This window comes from Acipenser ruthenus, unplaced genomic scaffold (assembly GCF_902713425.1).
Source record: "Acipenser ruthenus unplaced genomic scaffold, fAciRut3.2 maternal haplotype, whole genome shotgun sequence".
NCBI lineage: Eukaryota > Metazoa > Chordata > Actinopteri > Acipenseriformes > Acipenseridae > Acipenser > Acipenser ruthenus.
The window spans coordinates 641,005-662,343 of record NW_026708728.1 but is presented as its reverse complement, the minus strand read 5'-3'; the positions used below and the strand labels follow the sequence as shown (position 1 = coordinate 662,343).

Below are 21,339 nucleotides of genomic sequence, written 5' to 3'. Positions count from 1 at the left end.
TCTGAATGCCCCTTTATCTAATCTCCATTTGTGACCCCTGGTCCTTGTTTCTTTTTTCAGGTCAAAGAAGTCCCCCGGGTTGACATTGTCTATACCTTTTAGGATTTTGAATGCTTGAATCAGATCATCGCGTAGTCTTCTTTGTTCAAGACTGAATAGATTCAATTCTTTTAGCCTGTCTGCATACAACATGCCTTTTAAACCCGGGATAATTCTGGTCGCTCTTCTTTGCACTCTTTCTAGAGCAGCAATATTCTTTTTGTAACGAGGTGACCAGAACTGATCACAATATTCTAGGTGAGGTCTTACTAATGCACTGTAAAGTTTTAGAATTACTAGGCAAGCGCAGTGCGCAGAGTACCACTTTTTAACTCATACCTGATAATAACACTACACCTGGCAGAATTTTATGCGATATCATTTTGTAGTCTTTGATTGCATGATGTTAAATAAATGATCTAAATTATGTTCATATCATTTTTTTTTAAATTATGTCTCAATCCTAAAATCCGAGGAGATGCAAAACTTTTGACCACAGCTGTGGGTGAATAACCTCCAGCTTGGTATAAAAATAATAATTAAAAAAAACAAAAACATGTTATCTAAAGATAAACTGCTGACGTGATGTCGCACAAACATTGAATTAAACAAACACGCCTCCCCCTGCGCGGTATATAAATACACGTGCATTCCACTATCTCAGCATCTCGAACAGCTCGAGACTTCTCCTTTGCAGACAGATTGCGTGGAACGATCAGACAGCTCTCGTTCGTTTTGTAGTCAGGTGAGTGGGCTCGTCCGTTGAAGAGTGTTTTAGCATTGAACTAGTTCATTAGGCAAACATGATATAGACGACATCTGGAGGTCTGGTAATAGATGTGCACACTGCTGCAGAGGAATACAGTACACAATGAGTACAGCATAATAACATTGTAATGATGTGTGAGCACACCTGGATTTACTAAGTAACTACTATGTAAATACACAGTCATTAAAGACTCTTAATGGAAAGCGTCACCCAGATAACTGATTTCTCTTCATGTTTTCCTCCAGGCTCTAGTGTTTACAGTATGCTGGGTAAAGGCACAGCGCCGTGGCTTCAAATCCTTATCATCGCTGCCATCGTCGGAAATGGCTTATCGGATCCTGAGCAACTCCTGTCCATCAGCGATCTCCAAAACAAACAGCCGTTTGGAGTTCAGCCTCCGTCTCACGGCTATATATTGCTTTGGTGGTTATGCAATAGAGTAATTCTTACTGATAATAATATTAACGCTTTCATTCTGAGCTGCAATCCTCGTTTAAATGAATACAGTTTTCACAGATTTGATAATAGGTGGGACAACAGTTGTGGCTGCTTTCCCCTCCCCAATGCAAGCAACGTTGAATATTTTGCAATTGGCAATTTAAATAGTCAAAGCTGTCGGATATCTGATCACTTGGATCCCGAGATCAGATTGTACTTTGATTTAGATATACACGATGAGAGCTGGCTCCGATACAAAAACAATGTGCGACTGATCATATCCTTAAACCAAGGCGATTCTATTGTAAGAAGTATTTATATCACTGACCATTACCATCCACACAGAACCTTTGAAATCTCCCAAAGTCTCATCAGCGATATAAGAACTCTACCGTTGCAGACATTTATGAACTCGGTGGGTTACGATCAACCACGAGATTTTGTTTGCCGCTCTAACCTGTATCAAGGCAGGCGTGAAAGCTACGTGGATGACTGCAATGATTTGCTGAGATACAACACGGAGATCACAATCTCTTCCTGGGAAGGGATGCCACGGGTGCATTGGAAAAATCTACCCTGGAGCGATTATTATGGCTGGATCGGTCTGTATAAATCCAGTGACGCTAAGAACGAAAGCTATGTTGCATGGAGTTGGACTAACGGAAATCAAAATAACGATATACTAATATCGACGCGTATTAATCCGGGAATGCAAGCGCGGTACTTCAGGTCGAAGGGGTACAATGCTGTACTAGCGTCGCCACAGATCCACGAGTCTTGTTGGAAAGATCCCACGCCCATCTCAACCCACCCACATTTATCACTTCAGCTTGTTTTCAATGACCAGGGACTCTCGGGTGTCAAGCTCTACGTTAGTAAGTCATATACGGGAAACTGGAGAGAAGGGTTAGAAAATGCATGGGTAGGTTTTTATTTGCTTCATAAAGACTCAAAAGAATACAAAGGATACCAGTATCTGAGCAGATTCCAAAGAGGGACTGACCTGCCCGAATACGAGGTTTATTCGGACGGTTATGCAGGACCGTACATGAGTTCAGACTTGGAAGCACGATTGTTTTGTGATAGTGGTTATGAGTGCGTTCTTGTCAGTACTCCGCACTGGACCTGTTAGTATGTATCACGTATCATCAGCTAGAATGCAGGTCCGGGCTGTTTGTTGCAGATTAGGGGGAGTTTCCCCGAGAACACTTTGGACAAATGAAATAACTTTGGTTAATTAAGTTGACAATGACTAGATTGATGCGTATTCTTTTCCCAGTAACTGATCTGCATTGTATCCGCTGCTGTTATCAATGTATGCATGATTATCTGATCTCTATTTTAAAACTGTATTTGATTGAACAGTAGCCTTTTCTTTATAAATATGAATGGTATTATTATTGTCATTGTTGTTATTTATTTCTTACAGACACCCTTATCCAGGGCGACATACAATTGTTACAAGATAACACATTATTTTTACATACAATTACATTATTATTATTATTATACACATTATTTTTACATACAATTACCCATTTATACAGTTGGGTTTTAACTGGAGCAATCTAGGTAAAGTACCTTGCTCAAGGGTACAGCAGCAGTGTCCCCCCACCTGGGATTGAACCCACGACCCTCCGGTCAAGAGTCCAGAGCCCTAACCGCTACTTCACACTGCTGCCCTGCTAACTAAACACAGAGCCCAATTTATTAAGGATTTTACTCTTCAGGGTCAGTTATTGGTAGGGGTTCATTTATAAAAGCTTTTTAAACAAATAACATAAGACGTATTCAAGTGAAATGTAAACTCACAGCAGAATATGTCACACCTAAAACATCGGCAGCTCCATATAATGAAACTACTATCATTTGATTTTACATATCAAATCAAAACGTGTCAGACGTTTCAGTGCTTTCACACCTTCATCAAAGCATCGAAGTATCAACAAGAATCACACAAATACATACAGATAACAACAACAGCTGCTATACAGATTTATACAAAAAAACACACAAGCATGCAAAATTAAATTTGAAAAAAAATACAAATCAAATAGAACGAAGGAAAAAAAAATACACCTTGCACAAAAAATGAAGTTGTAATTCTTCATAGATAATTAAATTCATAAAACGCATAAATAATGCGTCTAAGCCATGCTGTACCGTGCAGTGCCGTGGCGTGCTGTGCCGAGCGTGTGGTGTTCACCGATATTTCTTAAGGAGCAAACATATTTAAAGTCTGGGAACAGACTATGTAAGTATACATGGAAACTAAAAACCAAACTAGAGTGGTTTTCGTGTGATTTGCCTTCGTGCAGCGGTGCATGTAAACTAAATGCATGTGACAGGTGCGGGTTTTTGCAAAGTGATTCCCATCTCGAGTTGTGAAACTGAAGCCCTGTTTACGCCATTGTGGCTCCGCTCTTACTCTGTTTCGCGCCTTAATGGCGTCAGTTTCACAGCCAACACGTCATCAGTGACACAACTCTGTAGTTCTTTAAACAACTACATCTCCCAGCACCCTCCACGCCGTGGAAACGTTCTCTCTTTTAAATAAAGTTGGTTGTTTGTTTGGATGGATGTGAATCTCTCTCGGTTGACCCCCGGAAGTGGAACACAGAAAGAAAAACAGAGGCTGCTGCTTGAAAAAAAACAAAACAAAAACACAGAAGCAAGTATTATATATATTTAAAAATGTATTCTTTATTTTTGGTAAGTTAATTTAAGTCGCTCGCCGGTTTTTCTTGGTTTTTGTAGAGAAGGCTGTGGTTTGTTTGGCGCTGTGTGTGAGTTTGAGATAATAATATTAGACACGGGCCCGGTGGTTTGATATTATTTTTTTTTATTATTGTAGAGAAATGCAAAAACATCACGGCATAAAATCTAACATTTGAGTTCAAACGCAGTCTTTTATACCAGGGGAACGTTTACTGCATCCTTGTGCTTTAAAATAACAGCGTCGTTTAATTTGTAATGATCGGAGAATCAAACATTTATAACGCCAGCGATAGTTCTGTGGCGTTACGCATTTTTGTATGATGGCGTTTTATATTATATTTGGGTTATCAGTTTATATATATATATATATATATAATTACACCTTGTTAACGAAATAAGTGTTTAAAAATAATTATTTGTAACATTTTGAGTTAAAAAAAAAAACGAAACTTATATTTGTGCAAAGAAATCAAAGAATCAATAATCCAGCGCAACAGGCGCGTTCATTTATATAATTTATTTAGTTTAATTGTGTTTTTTCTTAATATTTTTTAACGGTTTTAGTTTTAACATGCTGGCTGGTGGCACGCCTGTTTATAATCTAAGTCTCGCCGTAGCGTCAGGGATAATTTGGCGACAGTTGGTAGCTGTGTCGTACAGGGGGTAGTTAAAATGCCACTCCTGGAATGTCATGCATCGCTCTTTTATTAATGATTTTGAAGGTGGAATCTGTTCCTGCCTCGCCGCAGTTACTTCATCTAACAAATACACTGAATATGTGTCACCTTGTTTATCTGTACCATATGTGGAGATATTAAAAACCGCATCGGAATTAATCCACTAGAGGGCGACAAACACTCCCTGTTTGACTTACTTTGTCTTGTATTATTATTATTATTATTATTATTATTATTTATTTCTTAGCAGACGCCTTTATCCAGGGCGACTTACAATTGTTACAAGATATCTCATTATTTTTTACATACAATTACATTATTTATTACATACAATTACCCATTTATACAGTTGGGTTTTTACTGGAGCAATCTAGGTAAAGTACCTTGCTCAAGGGTACAGCAGCAGTGTCCCCCAAATGGGATTGAACCCATGACCCTCTGGTCAAGAGTCCAGAGCCCTAACCACTACTCTACACTGCTGCTGTACAGCTCTGGCCAAAGTTTTGCATCACCGGGTCTATACAATTAACTAATTTTGCTTCATAAAGTCGAATGGAACCTGTTGACGTTAACATATTGAATTACACACCAGCGCTTTGTAGTTTTCCATATAGCTAACAAAAAAAACTGATAACAATGGAAAAACGCGACATTTCAAAATCTAATATGAAATACTACTATTATGGCTTCTGACTTTTGCGATATAATTTTTTAATTACTTTTGATTTACATGATGTTAAATAAAATTATGTTCATATAAAATTCTAGGCGATGCAAGACTTTTGCCCATAGCTGTAATGGACGATTGGATAATATCATAGTTAGGCCAAACTGACGTTTTATTTTCTCTGTTATTGTATTTACAGAATGAAAATGTTACTTCAAGACAAATAAAATCCAACTTCGAGTGAAAAAAAACAGTGTCGTTGAATCTTTGACAGCTGAAGAGGTAATGTGACGGATTTCTGTGTGACTTTAGCAACCATTAAACCTCAGAAACACTTTGTACATAACGAACGGACATTGTGAAAGGAAGCTAAAACAATTGGTACACGCTGAAACGCACACACACACACACTCAAATTTATATTTTTTATATTATGCTTCCTCTGAAAATGTATAATGGATTCATCGCTTAGTCTTGCTGTACTGTTTGCATTTCTGGTTGAGGCGGCTGGTTTGGACTCCTCTTAGACTGTAACAGCAAGCAGTCCAAAATCAGACCTCACTGGGATCTGCAATACCAGCAGGAAGCAGTTGTGTTTTTTATTTTATTTTAAGCATCAGGTTTGAGTATTTTTCTGTGTCTGTGCAGGTGTGTCCTGTGTGTTCAGTGCTGGGGGGGGCGTGTGGAGCCCTCCTTTATTTTGACTGTTCTTCTTCAGAGTAAAAGATATTTGAAGTTTGGAGGCTATGCTTTTTTGGTCGCTTGCCACTAAATGACCTTGAAATATTATTTTTCTCCTCCAGAGTCTGCTTTGGCAAAGACAAGATGGCAGACAAAGATGGGAAAGCGGGTCTTGGAAACGGTGAGAAAAGAGACGTCCTGTCTGTGTGTCTCTGTCTGTGTGTCTCTGTCTCTGTCTGTGTGTCTCTCTGTGTATCTCTGTCTCTCTGTGTGTGTCTCTGTCTGTCTCTCTGTGTGTGTCTCTGTCTGTGTCTGTGTGTCTCTGTCTCTGTCTGTGTGTCTGTCTGTGTATCTCTGTCTCTGTCTGTGTGTCTCTGTCTCTGTCTGTGTGTCTCTCTGTGTGTCTCTGTCTCTGTCTGTGTGTCTCTGTCTCTGTCTGTGTGGCTCTCTGTGTGTGTCTGTGTCTCTCTGTCTGTGTGTCTCTCTGTGTGTGTCTCTCTGTGTGTATGATCTTTATCTATTTGTCTCACTGGTTTCCCCTGAAGAGGCTCAACAGTTGCAGGACGGCTCCTGCGATCCTCTGCCGACCCGAGGAGGAGGAGGAGGGGAGGAGGAAGAGGAAGAGGCAGGCACACTTCCTGTCCAAAGCAGACCGGGTGAACACGACACAGGCGAGTTCGTTGAAGTGTTCGTTTGTTTTTGTCATGAGCGACACCCTGAGTTTTAACCCTGCTCTAAAACGTTTAAATGAACCAATTCAAGTAAACCTCCTTCTGTCCAGACCCCAAAGTAGTTCAGTGTCTCATTTGATAAACGGCCCTCCAGCACCTGGATTGATTTGATTGATTGATTGATTGATTGATTGATTGATTGGACACCCTGCTCAAAAACTAGGTAAAAAAAAAACGCCACTCAAGTCGAAGATAATGCTCTTGAAATTCTTTCCAGGCGGAAGTGGGGAGACGGCTCAAGATAAAACCGCGGAACAGGAAGGAGAGCGGAGAGAGGAGGAGGAAGAGGAGGAACAGGAACAGGAGTCGGACAGCATGGAGGAGACCGTCCGATATTCCCTGACTGAGGAGGCGGGAGACAGCGATGACCGGAGCGGGGGAGGAGGAGGAGGCAGTCGGAGAGAGCTCCGGAAAAGAAGACGCAACAGGAGCCGGGGACACACGTCCTCCAGCTCGGACGAGGACATCGAAGAGGAGGACGAGGAGGAGGAGGAGGAGGAGGAAGAGGAAGACGAGCAAGCCCTGGACGAGTGGCTGGACTCTGAGCTCAAGGAGCTGGGCTGCCCCGGCTGGAGGGCGGTCCCCGAGCTCAGGGCCAGAGAGATCGGGAGAGGGCTGCCTCATTTTACCCCCAGGGCGTGCGGAGCCCGGGGGCTGGTGCAGAGGTTCAAGCTGCAGGGGAGTCTGGAGAAGCACAGCGGCTGTGTGAACACCCTGCATTTCAACAGCTCCGGGAGCAGGCTGGCCTCGGGCAGCGACGACCTGAAGGTGATTATCTGGGACTGGACGAGGAAGAGAGCCGTGCTGGAATTCGAAACGGGGCACAAGAGCAACGTGTTTCAGGTAAGACTGCAAGCGGGAGACGTGTGGGTGTGTCAGCGCAGACCTGGGTGAAGCACGCATGCAGCGACACGCATGCTAAGGTTTAGGGTTTAGAGTTTTGCATCGCCCTATAGAACGAACACGTTTTGCTTCGTAAAATTTGAAAGCTGCTGAATAATTTGACGGTAACGCATTGAATTCCACACCCAGCGCTTTTGTAGTTTTCTGTCTACTGGAAAAAACCCTGAAAAAAATGCGACATTTTTTTAAATCTAACACGAAACGCTACTGTACTGCTATTATGGCTTCCGGTACAGACTTTAATGCGATAATCATTTAGTAGTTTCTTTTAGATGTTAAATAAAAGATCTAAATTCTGTTCGTAGATTTTTATTTTTTAATTTTTGATTCTGTCTCTCCTAAAATTCCAGGACTTTGTTTGGCTTTCTTTCTTTCTCTGCAGGCGAAGTTTCTTCCTCACAGTGGAGACTCCACCCTGGTCATGTGTGCGCGGGACGGACAGATTCGATTGGCTGATCTGTCAGCCACGCAGCGATGCAAATCCACCAAGAAAGTGGCTCAACACAAAGGAGCGGCCCACAAGGTAGAACCCGGATCCGCGAGAGAGCGATCCTTCAGCGATCCCAGCCGGACACACACACAGTCCCACCGTACTGCACTATCGATAGGATCCACCCAGCTACAGCCAAGAGTTTAGCATCACCGCCCTCAGTGAACTAACTGTGCTTCATAGAGTCCAGTGAAAGCTGCTGAATAATGTTCCCTTGTTAACATATTGAATTCCACCCCCTCTATATAGAATGAACTCCCTCAGCTTCATAGAGTCCAATGAAAGCTGCTGAATAATGTTCCCTTGTTAACATATTGAATTCCACACCCTCTATATAGAATGAACTCCCTCAGCTTCATAGAGTCCAGTGAAAGCTGCTGAATAATGTTCCCTTGTTAACATATTGAATTCCACCCCCTCTATATAGAATGAACTCCCTCAGCTTCATAGAGTCCAATGAAAGCTGCTGAATAATGTTCCCTCGTTCATCTATTGAATCACACACTGCGTCCTACCTAGCTGAAAACTGAGATCTGCGAGATTATTATAGTAGTTATTACTGTAGCATTTCAAATAGTTTTTTTGTAAAAATCAGACTCCCGCTGCACAGCAGTGTGATCCAGTCCTGGTTTCACTGGGAGTTTAATAATAAGACACACCTGAGCTTGTTAGCTGGACACACTGGGAGCTGATCAAGCTGGTAGTGAAACCTGGACTGGGTGACACTGCTGTGGATCAGGAGTCTTCTTTCCATCCCCGTGCTGTTTTAATGAATGTTTCATCTCTCTCTCTCTCTCTCTCTCTCTCTCAGCTGGCTCTGGATCCCGACTCTCCCTGCTTCTTCCTGTCAGCCGGAGAGGATGCTGTCGTCTACGGGATCGACTTGCGACTGGATCGGCCCGCAACGTAAGAGACCCCCCCCCAAAGAGAACCCCACCTTCTCTCTATCCCTCTCTCCTCTCTCCTCTCTCTCTCTCCTCTCTATCTTCTCTTTATCTCCTCTCTCCTCTCTATCTTCTGTCTCCTCTATCTCCTCTCTCTCTCTCCTCTCTCTTCCTCCCTCTCTCTCCTCTCTCCTTTCTTTCTCCTCTCTCTCCTCTCTATCTCCTCTCTTCCCTATCTTCTCTCTCTCCTCTCTCTATCTCCCCTCCTGTCTCTCTCCCCTCCTGTCTCTCTCCCCTCCTGTCTCTCTCCCCTCCTGTCTCTCTCCCCTCCTCTCTCTCTCCCCTCCTCTCTCTCTCCCCTCCTCTCTCTCTCCCCTCCTCTCTCTCTCCCTCTCTCTCCCCCTCTCTCCCTCCTCTATCTCCTCTTTCCTCTCCCTCCCTCTCCTCTCTCTCCTCTCTCCTCTCTCCCCTCTTTCTCTGTCTTCCTCGCTCTCTCTTCCCCCTCTCTCTCTCTCCCCTCTCTCCCTCCCTCCCTCCCTCTCTCTCTATCTCTCCATTCTGCACATCGAATTAAAGACCAGCTCTCTGGAGACACGCTGTTCAAACAGAATTATTCTACCTTTTTCAATTTGTGTCTCCTCTCGTCTGTCTGAGCAGGAAGCTGGTGGTCACAAAGGAGAACGACAAGAAAGTGGGTCTGTACACAATCTACGTGAACCCGGCCAGGACCGATGAGTTTGCTGTGGGGGGGCGTGACCAGTATGTCCGGTGGGTGTCTCAAACCACCTGCGCTCTGCAGTGGAGAAACCTTTATTTTTTTTACAGTGCTGTGTACATTTTTTTTTTTGGTTTGTTCTGTAGAATTTACGATCAGAGAAAGATCAATGAAAATGAGAACAACGGCGTTCTGAAGAAGTTCTGTCCGCAGCACTTGGTCACCAGCGAGTCCAAAACCAACATCACTTGTCTTGTGTACAGCCACAACGGGACGGGTGAGTAAAGCTGCTTTTAGAAAGCGTTTCCCAGTTCAAATCACCCGGCTCAGCCACTGACTCCCTGTGTGTGTGTGACCCTGAGCAAGTCACTGAACATCCTTGTGCTCCGTCCTTCAGACGAGACATCAAACAAACAAGCTCCTATTGGAAGTGACTCTGCAGCAGCCACTGACTCCCTGTGTGTGTGTGTGTGACCCTGAGCAAGTCACTGAACCTCCTTGTGCTCCGTCCTTCAGACGAGACGTCAAACGAGGTCCTATTGGAAGTGACTCTGCAGCAGCCACTGACTCCCTGTGTGTGTGTGACCCTGAGCAAGTCACTGAACCTCCTTGTGCTCCGTCCTTCAGGATGAGACGTCAAACAAACAAGCTCCTATTGGAAGTGACTCTGCAGCAGCAGCAGTTGTTGATGATGCAGAGTTCACCCCCTTAGTATCTGGAAGTCGCTTTGGATAAAAGCGTCTGCTAAATGACTAATTTTAATACAAAGAAAAATTATAATAATATTGATTTACTATTAAGAAGCAGATTCTAATTCTTGAAATCTAATCGAAGACAGAAAGAGATTTCAAATAAAGACAAGTCATTTGATCTCATGGTGTGCCGCTCTGGCCAAAAATTTTGCATCATCACCCTATAGAACGAACTCATTTCTGTTTCATGTAGTCGAATGGAACCTGCTGAATAATGTAGTTTCCCCATATACTTAACAATAAAAAAATAACTTCAAAATCCAGCCTGAAATACTACTGAATTACTATTGTGGCTTCCGGTAGACTATCCATGTCTTTTTAAAATAAATTCTAGGTGATGTGAAGCTGCTGCTATTTAAGCAAGCCTTTCCCGTGGCACTCTGCCCTGCAGTTAGCCTGTGTGAAGCCTTGCCAAGCTGTATTGTGTTGGGATTTGATGAATAGTCTGCGTTACTTGACTGTTGGTGTGACTCTCCTTTCTCAGAACTGCTGGCCAGCTACAACGACGAAGACATTTACCTGTTTGACACGAGCCACAGCGATGGAGCCCAGTACATGAAACACTACAAGGGACATCGTAACAATGCAACAGGTGGGACTGACTGACCCAGGGATCGCATTGAGGCTCCCACGCTGTAGAGCTGTGGGGGTCGAGAGCGAGGAGGCATGCTTGAGAGAGAGAGGCAGAGAAAGAGAGAGAGAGGCAGAGAAAGAGAGAGAGAGGCAGAGAAAGAGAGAGAGAGGCAGAGAAAGAGAGAGAGAGAGAGGCAGAGAAAGAGAGAGAGAGGCAGGCAGAGAAAGAGAGAGAGGCAGGCAGAGAAAGAGAGAGAGGCAGGCAGAGAAAGAGAGAGAGGCAGGCAGAGAAAGAGAGAGAGGCAGGCAGAGAAAGAGAGAGAGGCAGGCAGAGAAAGAGAGAGAGGCAGGCAGAGAAAGAGAGAGAGGCAGGCAGAGAAAGAGAGAGAGGCAGGCAGAGAAAGAGAGAGAGGCAGGCAGAGAAAGAGAGAGAGGCAGGCAGAGAAAGAGAGAGAGGCAGGCAGAGAAAGAGAGAGAGGCAGGCAGAGAAAGAGAGAGAGGCAGGCAGAGAAAGAGAGAGAGGCAGGCAGAGAAAGAGAGAGAGGCAGGCAGAGAAAGAGAGAGAGGCAGGCAGAGAAAGAGAGAGAGGCAGGCAGAGAAAGAGAGAGAGGCAGGCAGAGAGAGAGAGAGAGAGGCAGAGAGAGAGGCAGGCAGAGAAAGAGGCAGGCAGAGAGAGAGAGAGACACAGAGAGAGAGAGATGAACAGAGAGAGAGACGGACAGAGAGAGAGAGAGAGATAGAGTATAGTGTGCACACACACACCCTCGTTGCTTCTGTAATTTTTCATTTGTTGTGCGTTTGAAATCCAAACCATCGGAACTGAAAATCTTGGGGGGGGGGGGGAAAGTTGTCTAATTTTAATGGCTTTAGTAGGCCGCACATGCAATTAATTTAAAAACAGTCAGAGAAAAGGAACATGGAGCCACACACAGTCAAACGCAGGAGACTTTTTAGGAGCTGTTTAAGACGTCTGATTAAAGCACAAAGCGGTCTCACATTTTCACACACGGAGCGCCTGTTGTTTCTATATCACTGATTACTGAGAGGAGATTGAAATTCTCACCCCCTGAGGTGTTCATGCAGGCGGGTATATAAAGGATATCAATGACACATCTGGAGGTGCTGTAATGCAGTTGTGTGTGTGTGTGTGTCTCTCTCTCTGGGTGTCTGTGTTTGTGACTCTCTGTGTGACTGGCTCTCATCACAAGTTGTCTGTTTTTCCTCTTGCTCTCTGATCAGTGAAAGGGGTGAATTTCTACGGTCCACGCGACGAGTTTGTAGTCAGCGGCAGTGACTGTGGACACATCTATCTGTGGGAGAAGAACTCAGCCCGCATCGTGCAGTTCATGGAGGGAGACAAAGGGGGCGTGGTGAGTGGATTTCAGGGTCTCTTTCTATTCCAGTTCCTTTTTTGAAAATGAATTCCCACTTCCTTCGAAGGATATTTTTAGGGAGACAAAAGTTTTGCATCGCCTAGAATTATAGGATTGAAACATTAATAAAAACTATAGGAACATAATTTAGATCTTTTATTTAACATCATGTCATCAAAGAAGCTACAAAATGATAACTTATAAAAGTCTACACCGGAATCCGTAATAGTAGCACAGTAGTATTTCAAGTTAGATTTCGAAATGTCACATTTTTTAGTTGTCAGTTTTCCGTTAAGTATCTGGGAAAACTACCAGGCGCTGGGTGTGGAATTCAATATGTTAACAAGGGAACATTATTCAGCAGCTTTCATTGGACTCTATGAAGCTGAGGGAGTTCATTCTATATAGAGGGGGTGGAATTCAATATGTTAACAAGGGAACATTATTCAGCAGCTTTCATTGGACTCTATGAAGCTGAGGGAGTTCATTCTATATAGAGGGCGTGGAATTCAATATGTTAACAAGGGAACATTATTCAGCAGCTTTCATTGGACTCTATGAAGCTGAGGGAGTTCATTCTATATAGAGGGGGTGGAATTCAATATGTTAACAAGGGAACATTATTCAGCAGCTTTCATTGGACTCTATGAAGCTGAGGGAGTTCATTCTATATAGAGGGTGTGGAATTCAATATGTTAACAAGGGAACATTATTCAGCAGCTTTCATTGGACTCTATGAAGCTGAGGGAGTTCATTCTATATAGAGGGGGTGGAATTCAATATGTTAACAAGGGAACATTATTCAGCAGCTTTCATTGGACTCTATGAAGCTGAGGGAGTTCATTCTATATAGAGGGGGTGGAATTCAATATGTTAACAAGGGAACATTATTCAGCAGCTTTCATTGGACTCTATGAAGCTGAGGGAGTTCATTCTATATAGAGGGGGTGGAATTCAATATGTTAACAAGGGAACATTATTCAGCAGCTTTCACTGGACTCTGTGAAGCTGAGGGAGTTCATTCTATATAGAGGGGGTGGAATTCAATATGTTAACAAGGGAACATTATTCAGCAGCTTTCATTGGACTCTGTGAAGCTGAGGGAGTTCATTCTATACAGAGGGTGTGGAATTCAATATGTTAACAAGGGAACATTATTCAGCAGCTTTCACTGGACTCTATGAAGCTGAGGGAGTTCATTCTATATAGAGGGGGTGGAATTCAATATGTTAACAAGGGAACATTATTCAGCAGCTTTCATTGGACTCTATGAAGCTGAGGGAGTTCATTCTATATAGAGGGGGTGGAATTCAATATGTTAACAAGGGAACATTATTCAGCAGCTTTCATTGGACTCTATGAAGCTGAGGGAGTTCATTCTATATAGAGGGGGGTGGAATTCAATATGTTAACAAGGGAACATTATTCAGCAGCTTTCATTGGACTCTATGAAGCTGAGGGAGTTCATTCTATATAGAGGGGGTGGAATTCAATATGTTAACAAGGGAACATTATTCAGCAGCTTTCACTGGACTCTATGAAGCTGAGGGAGTTCATTCTATATAGAGGGGGTGGAATTCAATATGTTAACAAGGGAACATTATTCAGCAGCTTTCATTGGACTCTATGAAGCTGAGGGAGTTCATTCTATATAGAGGGGGTGGAATTCAATATGTTAACAAGGGAACATTATTCAGCAGCTTTCATTGGACTCTATGAAGCTGAGGGAGTTCATTCTATATAGAGGGGGTGGAATTCAATATGTTAACAAGGGAACATTATTCAGCAGCTTTCATTGGACTCTATGAAGCTGAGGGAGTTCATTCTATATAGAGGGGGTGGAATTCAATATGTTAACAAGGGAACATTATTCAGCAGCTTTCACTGGACTCTATGAAGCTGAGGGAGTTCATTCTATATAGAGGGGGTGGAATTCAATATGTTAACAAGGGAACATTATTCAGCAGCTTTCATTGGACTCTATGAAGCTGAGGGAGTTCATTCTATATAGAGGGGGTGGAATTCAATATGTTAACAAGGGAACATTATTCAGCAGCTTTCATTGGACTCTATGAAGCAAAATTAGTTCATTCTATAGGGTGATGCAAAACTTTTGGCCAGAACTGTAAATCTCCTCTCTCTCTCTCTCTCTCTCTCTCTCTCTCTCTCTCTCTCTCTCTCTCTCTCTCTCTCTCTCTCTCTCTCTCTCTCTCTCTCTCTCTCGTCTCTCTCTCTCTCTCGTCTCTCTCTCTCTCTCTCTCTCTCTCTCTCTTCCCCCCAGGTGAACTGTCTTGAACCACACCCTCACCTGCCTGTTTTAGCCACCAGTGGTTTGGACCACGATGTGAAGATCTGGGCTCCCACGGCAGAGACCCCCACCGGACTGCGAGGGCTGAAAGAGGTACGACTGAAATAAGAAAAACAAAAACGTTTGGCCACAGACTACATTAAACTCCTGCAAAACCTTTCAGTGCACAGCCGCCCTGTAGCTATCAAAGCTTAATCTCTCCGTCCCGCTCAGGTGATGAAGAAGAACAAGCGGGAGCGCGATGAAGACAGCGTGCGACACGGAGACCAGTACGACACGCAGCTGCTGTGGTTCCTCATGAGACACATGAGACACAGGCGACCGCAGAGGGTGAGCGCCGTGACGTCACAATGCAGCAGAATCCCCCGCGCGCTCTCCCATTGGCTGAGAGGGAGACCTGCTGCAGCAGTGTGCAAACGTATTGGAACACCTGCAGGATTTTTTGTCCCCGATGTCCTTTGTGTGTCTTCTGTACCCTCCTGGGTGTGAGAATGTAACCTTTTCAGTTCAGGTGGTTTTGATTTCACACACGCGACAAATCAGAAGTACAGAAGCAATGGGGGGTATGTGTTCTAATAAGTTTGCACACTGCTGTGTGTGTCTATCTAGATATATAATATATATATAGAGAGAGCATAAGCAACGCTCCCCTCAAAAACCACAGAGGGCAGCAGCTTGCTCACCTGCTGTGGTACAATGACATCACTCCACAAGCACCGAGCTTGTGTTTTTAAGAGGAGCGCCCATTGACTCGGTGTATATAATGTGTGTATTTATTTATTAGTCTTTAAGAAATGCTGTGATGTTTTGTGGTTTTGCTGTGTGTTTCTGTGGCAGAGCCGTCGTGGAGAGGCCGGGGGTCCCGAGGGAGACTCTGACGAGTCGTGGAGCTCGCCGGACTCCTCGGATGAAGAAGAGACCGGGCCCGATCACGTGCAGTGCATGTCCTCCTGAACGACAGACGGACAGACTCGCAGAACGACCCAGACGGACGGACTCCCAGAACGACCCAGACGGACGGACTCCCAGAACGACCCAGACGGACGGACTCCCAGAACGACCCAGACGGACGGACTCCCAGAACGACCCAGACGGACGGACTCCCAGAACGACCCAGACGGACGGACTCCCAGAACGACCCAGACGGACGGACTCCCAGAACGACCCAGACGGACGGACTCCCAGAACGACCCAGACGGACGGACTCCCAGAACGACCCAGACGGACGGACTCCCAGACCGACGGACAGACGGACGGACTCCCAGAACGACCCAGACGGACGGACTCCCAGAACGACCCAGACGGACGGACTCCCAGACCGACGGACAGACGGACGGACTCCCAGAACGACCCAGACGGACGGACGGACTCCCAGAACGACACAGACGGACGGACTCCCAGACCGACGGACAGACGGACGGACTCCCAGACCGACGGACAGACGGACGGACTCCCAGACCGACGGACGGACTCGCAGACAGACAGGCACGACCCGGGGGGGGATTCAATCAGAAAACAGGCCGGCTTCATCAGCCACCGAGTTACTTGTCATTCTCCTGTGCTATCAAATCAAACTTCAACACACGAGACAGAATCGCTCTGAGAATGAAAGTGCAGCTTCATCCAGCTGCAACACACGAGACAGAATCAGTCGGAGAATTAAGTGTACAGCTGTGGCCAAAAGTTTTGTAGTTTTTTTTTTTCATATAGTTAACGAATGACAAAAATTGAAAAATGTGACAAAATACAACCGTGCTACTATGATGGCTTCCGGTATAGACTTTTATGCGATATCATTTTGTAGTTTATTTCATTACACGATGATGTTAAATAAGATGTAAATTATCTTCATACAGTTTTTTTCATTTAATTCTCTCCAGTCTTAAAATTCTAGGTGATTCATAACTTTTTGGTCAGAGCTGTACCCCGTCAGACACACATGAGCTGGAATCGGTTTCAGAATTGAGCGTGACTTTGTGAAACGCGTTATTTTCTGTTCAGTCGAGCCACGCCGAGGCAAAGTGTTATCAGTTCTCGATGTGTTTCTTGAGGGTAAAAAAAAAAAGATTTTAGGTCAAAATCAAACAAGCGAACTGTGTCTGGATGCTGGCTTGAATAAAGCCGGTTAACTTCTAAAGCTGCCTGTTGTGTTTTTATCGTTTTCTTTAGTGAATTCACTCCTCGGCAGGCCAGACAGAGAACCACGACAAGAACCAGCGATTTGTTTTATTTTTTTTTGTCCAAATTGCAATTTAAAACAGACTGATTTCAGAAAACGTGGGTGGATGGGTGCGTCACAGGGGGAAAACAAAGGAAACTTTGTGTGTGTGTAAGAGACAAATTGTACTGTTTGAAGAATTTAATATGAAACGATGTACTGACGTCTGAGGAGTTTTTTTTACAGACCTAGAAACAATGAAATATAAAGAGGAGGAGAGGAGAGGGAGAGCCGGGGCGAAACGTCATTTTTTTTTTAATTTTTTGGTTTAGCGGGAGACACAAGATTATTAGCACTTACTGTTTTTTGTACAAATACAACATTTATTTATTTTTAAATCACCTTCGAAAGGCGACGAGGATTGCACTTACCATTTTAAGCAGCTACGGCCAAAAGCTGTGTATCTCCTAGAATTTTAGGATTGAAAAACAAACTATGAACAGAACATCATGTAATCAAAGAAACTACAAAATGATATTGCATTAAAAAAAGTCTACCGGAAGCCGTAATAGTAGCACAGTAGTATTTCATGTTGGATTTCGAAATGTCAAATTTGTTTCATGTCAGTTTTGTTAAGTATATGGAAAACTACAAAGCGCTGGGTGTGGAATTCAATATGTTAACAAGGGAACATTATTCAGCAGCTTTCATTGGACTCTATGAAGCTGAGGGAGTTCATTCTATATAGAGGGGGTGGAATTCAATATGTTAACAAGGGAACATTATTCAGCAGCTTTCATTGGACTCTATGAAGCTGAGGGAGTTCATTCTATAGAGAGGGTGATGCAATGCTTTTGCCCAGAGCTGTACAGCGCAGTCTCTAGTGAATGTAATGTTAATTCTATAAACCAGGGTTTCAGATTAAGAGTACAGTAGTCTAAGAAAGCAAAGGATATTCACTTAAGAACTGTCACTCTCGCTCTCCTCGCTCACTTAAAACATGAAGTATACTTTTTTTTCCCTCTGTTCGGTACATTTCTAGCCGTGTGGAAGCTCATTGGTTCGGTTCTAGCCATGGAAGAATTTCAAATCCCATTTCTTTCCCTTTCTTCAGCTTCAGCCCGGTGGTTAACTTTTTCACTGAATTGCCGTCTGGACTTTTGTAAAACTACGAAACCGATTTCTTTCAGAGGACAATGTTCCACGAGCCTGGCGGCTGTGTGACTCGCGGGGCGGAGGAGATGCAGAGAGAGGGTTATATTTGCACAGGCAGACTAGCGACTGCTTGTCAAGCGATAACTCCGACAGGAAAGAAGAGGGCTTTTTGATTTTGAAATGCGATGGATTTTGAAAATTAGGGACTGCATCGCGACCCCAAACTCGGCACTTTTATTCTGAAGAAGCACTGGATTTGCAAAGAACCCCTTTTCTGATTTCTGTTTGTATCTCTTTCAAGGCAGTAGATTTTTTTTTTTTTTCTTGTTTGGAAACTTGTGAAACAAAGTGGCAGGATTTCTCTTCTTCAGTTTGAGACGAATATGAACACGCCGGGGATAAAGTTTGTTCAGCTTTGAGCAGATTCAAGAAAAACGAAACAGAAAGAAAATACTTTGAATTCTCTTCTCTTCTACAGGGATTAGACTTGGATCCCCCCCAAGATTAAGAACAAAATTATTTCGCTCTTAATTTTTCTAATAGGAATGATGTTCAGAATTTTCAGTATTGATTGTAGATTATGGATGATTAATCATTATTTTTGTTGTGTGTTTGTATATATTTTTTTGTTCGGTAAGGGGTGTACAGAAATGCAACTGGGTCTGTATTTAAAAACGTACCGTCAAAGAAACGCTTTTGCACAGCGTTCCCAATAGCTTTTATTAATACAGAACCAGAACTGTAATGCATCGGTTTATAATGAAACCGGGAATGCATGCAGTTCATAATAAAATCCGAAATATTAAAAAAAATACCGTTGCACATTTACATTACGGACGTGCAACGCTGATAAAGAGAGGCCCTTGTCTGTATTTACTCCTCGCAGCCTGGTTTGATAACTTTAACATCACAGACACGTTTCTTAAACAGGAATCTTATGTAATGCGTGGGGCTTGGTTTGGAATCTCTGTGGCGGGATGGAACACGCCTTGAGTTCTCTATTCCATGATGCGTGAGAGCTGGAGTTCAGGCTTGTCACGTTACTCCACAGCGATAAATAATATATATATATATATATATATATATATATATATATATATAGACCTGTGGTTTGTACTCTTTTGGGTCACCCTTTGCAGAAGAGATCACATTATTATTATTATTATTATTTTGTATGTATGCTTTTAGAGAAGTCTTTGACCCGAGGGAGGTTTGCTGGACTGATTTTGTGTTTTTCAGAATTTGCGATATTCTTTTTTTTTCGGTTCGTTTGCATTACCCGTTCTGGGATGTGATCTTCACTGTAGTTGGAGTCCTGTGTTAAAGCGATGCTGTGGGGCTCCCTCTAGGTTTGCACGCTGAGTCACTGTAATGCTCGCATGTTTTAATGCAAGATCACAAGCAGCAACGGAGTGAACCTGGGCCTCTTGAGCCCTGGTTTGGTGTTGCTGAAGTGACGATTCTGCACACATGATGCGTAACTCTCGGATATCTTTTGTGCTTTTTGAGTTGTTTTTTTTAAGCACAATTTATATGCTTCTAAAATTCATACAAATGCCCTCATTTCCTCACTGCTCTGGTACTTGGAAGGGAAATAAACACAGAAAATAAGACTTAACTGCTTAGGAGCTCTCCCTAATCTAATCTACAGCTCTGGCCAAATGTTTTGCGTCGCCCCCTATGGAATGAATCATTTTGCTACATAGTCGAATGAAACTTTCTGAACGACTCTTATGTTAACATATTGAATCACATGCCAGCGCTTTGTAGTTTTCACATGTACTAAATAATGTGACATTTCGAAAATCTAACATGAAATACTTCTGCAGTGCTATTATGGCTTAGACTTTTTATGGATTATCATTGTGCAGTTTCTTTGAGTTACGTAAAATAAAAGATGTAAATAATGTTCATATAGTGTTTTTTTTTTTGGGGGGGGGGTGGGAGGGGGGGTCAGTGCTAGTATTCTAGGGGATGCAAAGCTTTTGTCCAGAGCGGTATGTTGTTTTGACTTTGTGCTCCCAAGGTTAGCTGGATATTACAAGCAGCTCCTATTGCATGTCTGGACTTAACTTGTGCGTTTCAGTATCTTCCCCCAGTAACGGCTCAGACCAGTGTTTCCGTCAAGGCTCCTGGATTGTGTTCTGTACAAGGGTGTTCAGAGACACGGGTGCAACAGCCACCAGGTGTGCTTGGGAACTAGGAGCAGTTTTACAAACTGCTGAGTTTTTTGAGAATTTTGCAGCAGGACCTGGGAATGCATTTATCAATAATTTTTTGGTTATTTTTTTTATTTCTTTTTAACAATACATTGACCACGGGATACAGCAGCAGTAAGTCAAACAAATGATTTAAAGCAAGAATTACCTAAGTCAGATTTGTAATAAATTGAGAAAGAGGGCAAAATAGATTTAGGTAATTCTTCCTACCAAGGACTAAGCTTGTCTCAATCCTTGGCTGTGAAAGACTGTGTTCTGTGTTTCTCAAATTCTGACAGCTTGTAAAAGCGTGACGTGTTTTATATCTACAGGGCTTTGTGGAAAATGACATCATTTCAAAGCTGTGGGAGACACAGTGATTGGAAGGGGGTTAAATACTGCTAGGAGATTCTTAAGAGTCTGCATACAAAATTAAAATCCAGAGTCAGAATGCTGAAGCTGATGTTGCTTGAAAGAGGTTATTTTAAGATAGTTATTTAATAACTCATTTTGAGACTGTCGTAGCAAATATATATAGATTTACTGAATTAATTTGTTATCTTTTAAGTCGTTTAAAAGAGATGCAGAAATGAATACAATGAGCCGGATTAGATCGCACACAGAGACGCAGCTTTGGAATTTTGGGGTTAATACAGACCGCTAATTTTGGAAAGAAAGTTGAGTTTTGTAAGAGAAGATGCTTAAAAAAAATATCTAATGATGTGTTTAGGTTTGAAGTTCAAATCTGATTGATATTGAGAGAAATGTACTGTATAAAAAAAGATTTAAATTTATATTATTGTATATGAGAAGTGACTTTTAAAATGACAAAAAAAAAAAACACGCTTTTTCTGATATGGCTTTTCTGAACATTTTCATGTCCTTGCATTAGCATTTTGTTTTGAGAGTTTGATCTTTTTGTTTGTTTCATTTTCTCCGAAATAAACGTTTTCTTTCATCAGTAATTGTTTCTGGTGTTGGTTTTCTTATTTTTGTTGAAAGCTGACCTTGTAAAATAAATTTGGTTCGTGTGCAGCTCTCTCTACACATCAGGTAATACGGCAGTCAGGCAAAATAGGGCATTCTTCTCACGCCTTGCTAAATTTTCTA

General features: G+C 42.9%; 2 protein-coding genes across 3 annotated transcripts; both read left to right on the top strand.

The window, feature by feature from the left end:
- The first annotated feature begins 706 nt into the window (after positions 1-706).
- LOC117410119 (uncharacterized) lies at positions 707-2,646 on the top strand. Its single transcript, XM_059021674.1, has 2 exons — positions 707-784; positions 1,054-2,646. Exon 2 carries the CDS (start codon positions 1,071-1,073, stop codon positions 2,376-2,378), a length of 1,308 nt encoding a protein of 435 aa, XP_058877657.1. The 5' UTR covers positions 707-784; positions 1,054-1,070; the 3' UTR covers positions 2,379-2,646.
- Positions 2,647-3,817: 1,171 nt separating this feature from the next.
- Positions 3,818-19,944, top strand: LOC117962623 (DDB1- and CUL4-associated factor 8-like). 2 transcript variants are annotated; one of them, XM_059021604.1, is made up of 14 exons: positions 3,818-3,958; positions 5,508-5,590; positions 6,112-6,170; positions 6,535-6,660; positions 6,938-7,563; positions 8,006-8,146; positions 8,925-9,019; positions 9,655-9,765; positions 9,859-9,989; positions 10,949-11,056; positions 12,277-12,407; positions 14,692-14,811; positions 14,932-15,048; positions 15,556-19,944. In XM_059021604.1, the coding sequence occupies exons 3-14, from the start codon at positions 6,134-6,136 to the stop codon at positions 15,670-15,672; spliced, it is 1,860 nt and encodes a 619-aa protein (XP_058877587.1). In that variant the 5' UTR covers positions 3,818-3,958; positions 5,508-5,590; positions 6,112-6,133; the 3' UTR covers positions 15,673-19,944. The 2 variants fall into 2 exon arrangements, with proteins under 2 accessions (XP_058877587.1, XP_058877588.1); XM_059021605.1 differs by having other exon boundaries at positions 3,823-3,921.
- Positions 19,945-21,339: the final 1,395 nt, after the last annotated feature.

Bases quoted from the DNA above. Each gene is read 5' to 3' on its own strand.
- LOC117410119 (XM_059021674.1), top strand. From the start codon at position 1,071: ATGCTGGGTAAAGGCACAGCGCCGTGGCTTCAAATCCTTATCATCGCT.
- LOC117962623 (XM_059021604.1), top strand. From the start codon at position 6,134: ATGGCAGACAAAGATGGGAAAGCGGGTCTTGGAAACG. The intron at 9,020-9,654 runs GTAAGAGACCCC...CTGTCTGAGCAG, and splicing joins CGACTGGATCGGCCCGCAAC to GAAGCTGGTGGTCACAAAGG. The intron at 9,990-10,948 runs GTGAGTAAAGCT...CTCCTTTCTCAG, and splicing joins GTACAGCCACAACGGGACGG to AACTGCTGGCCAGCTACAAC.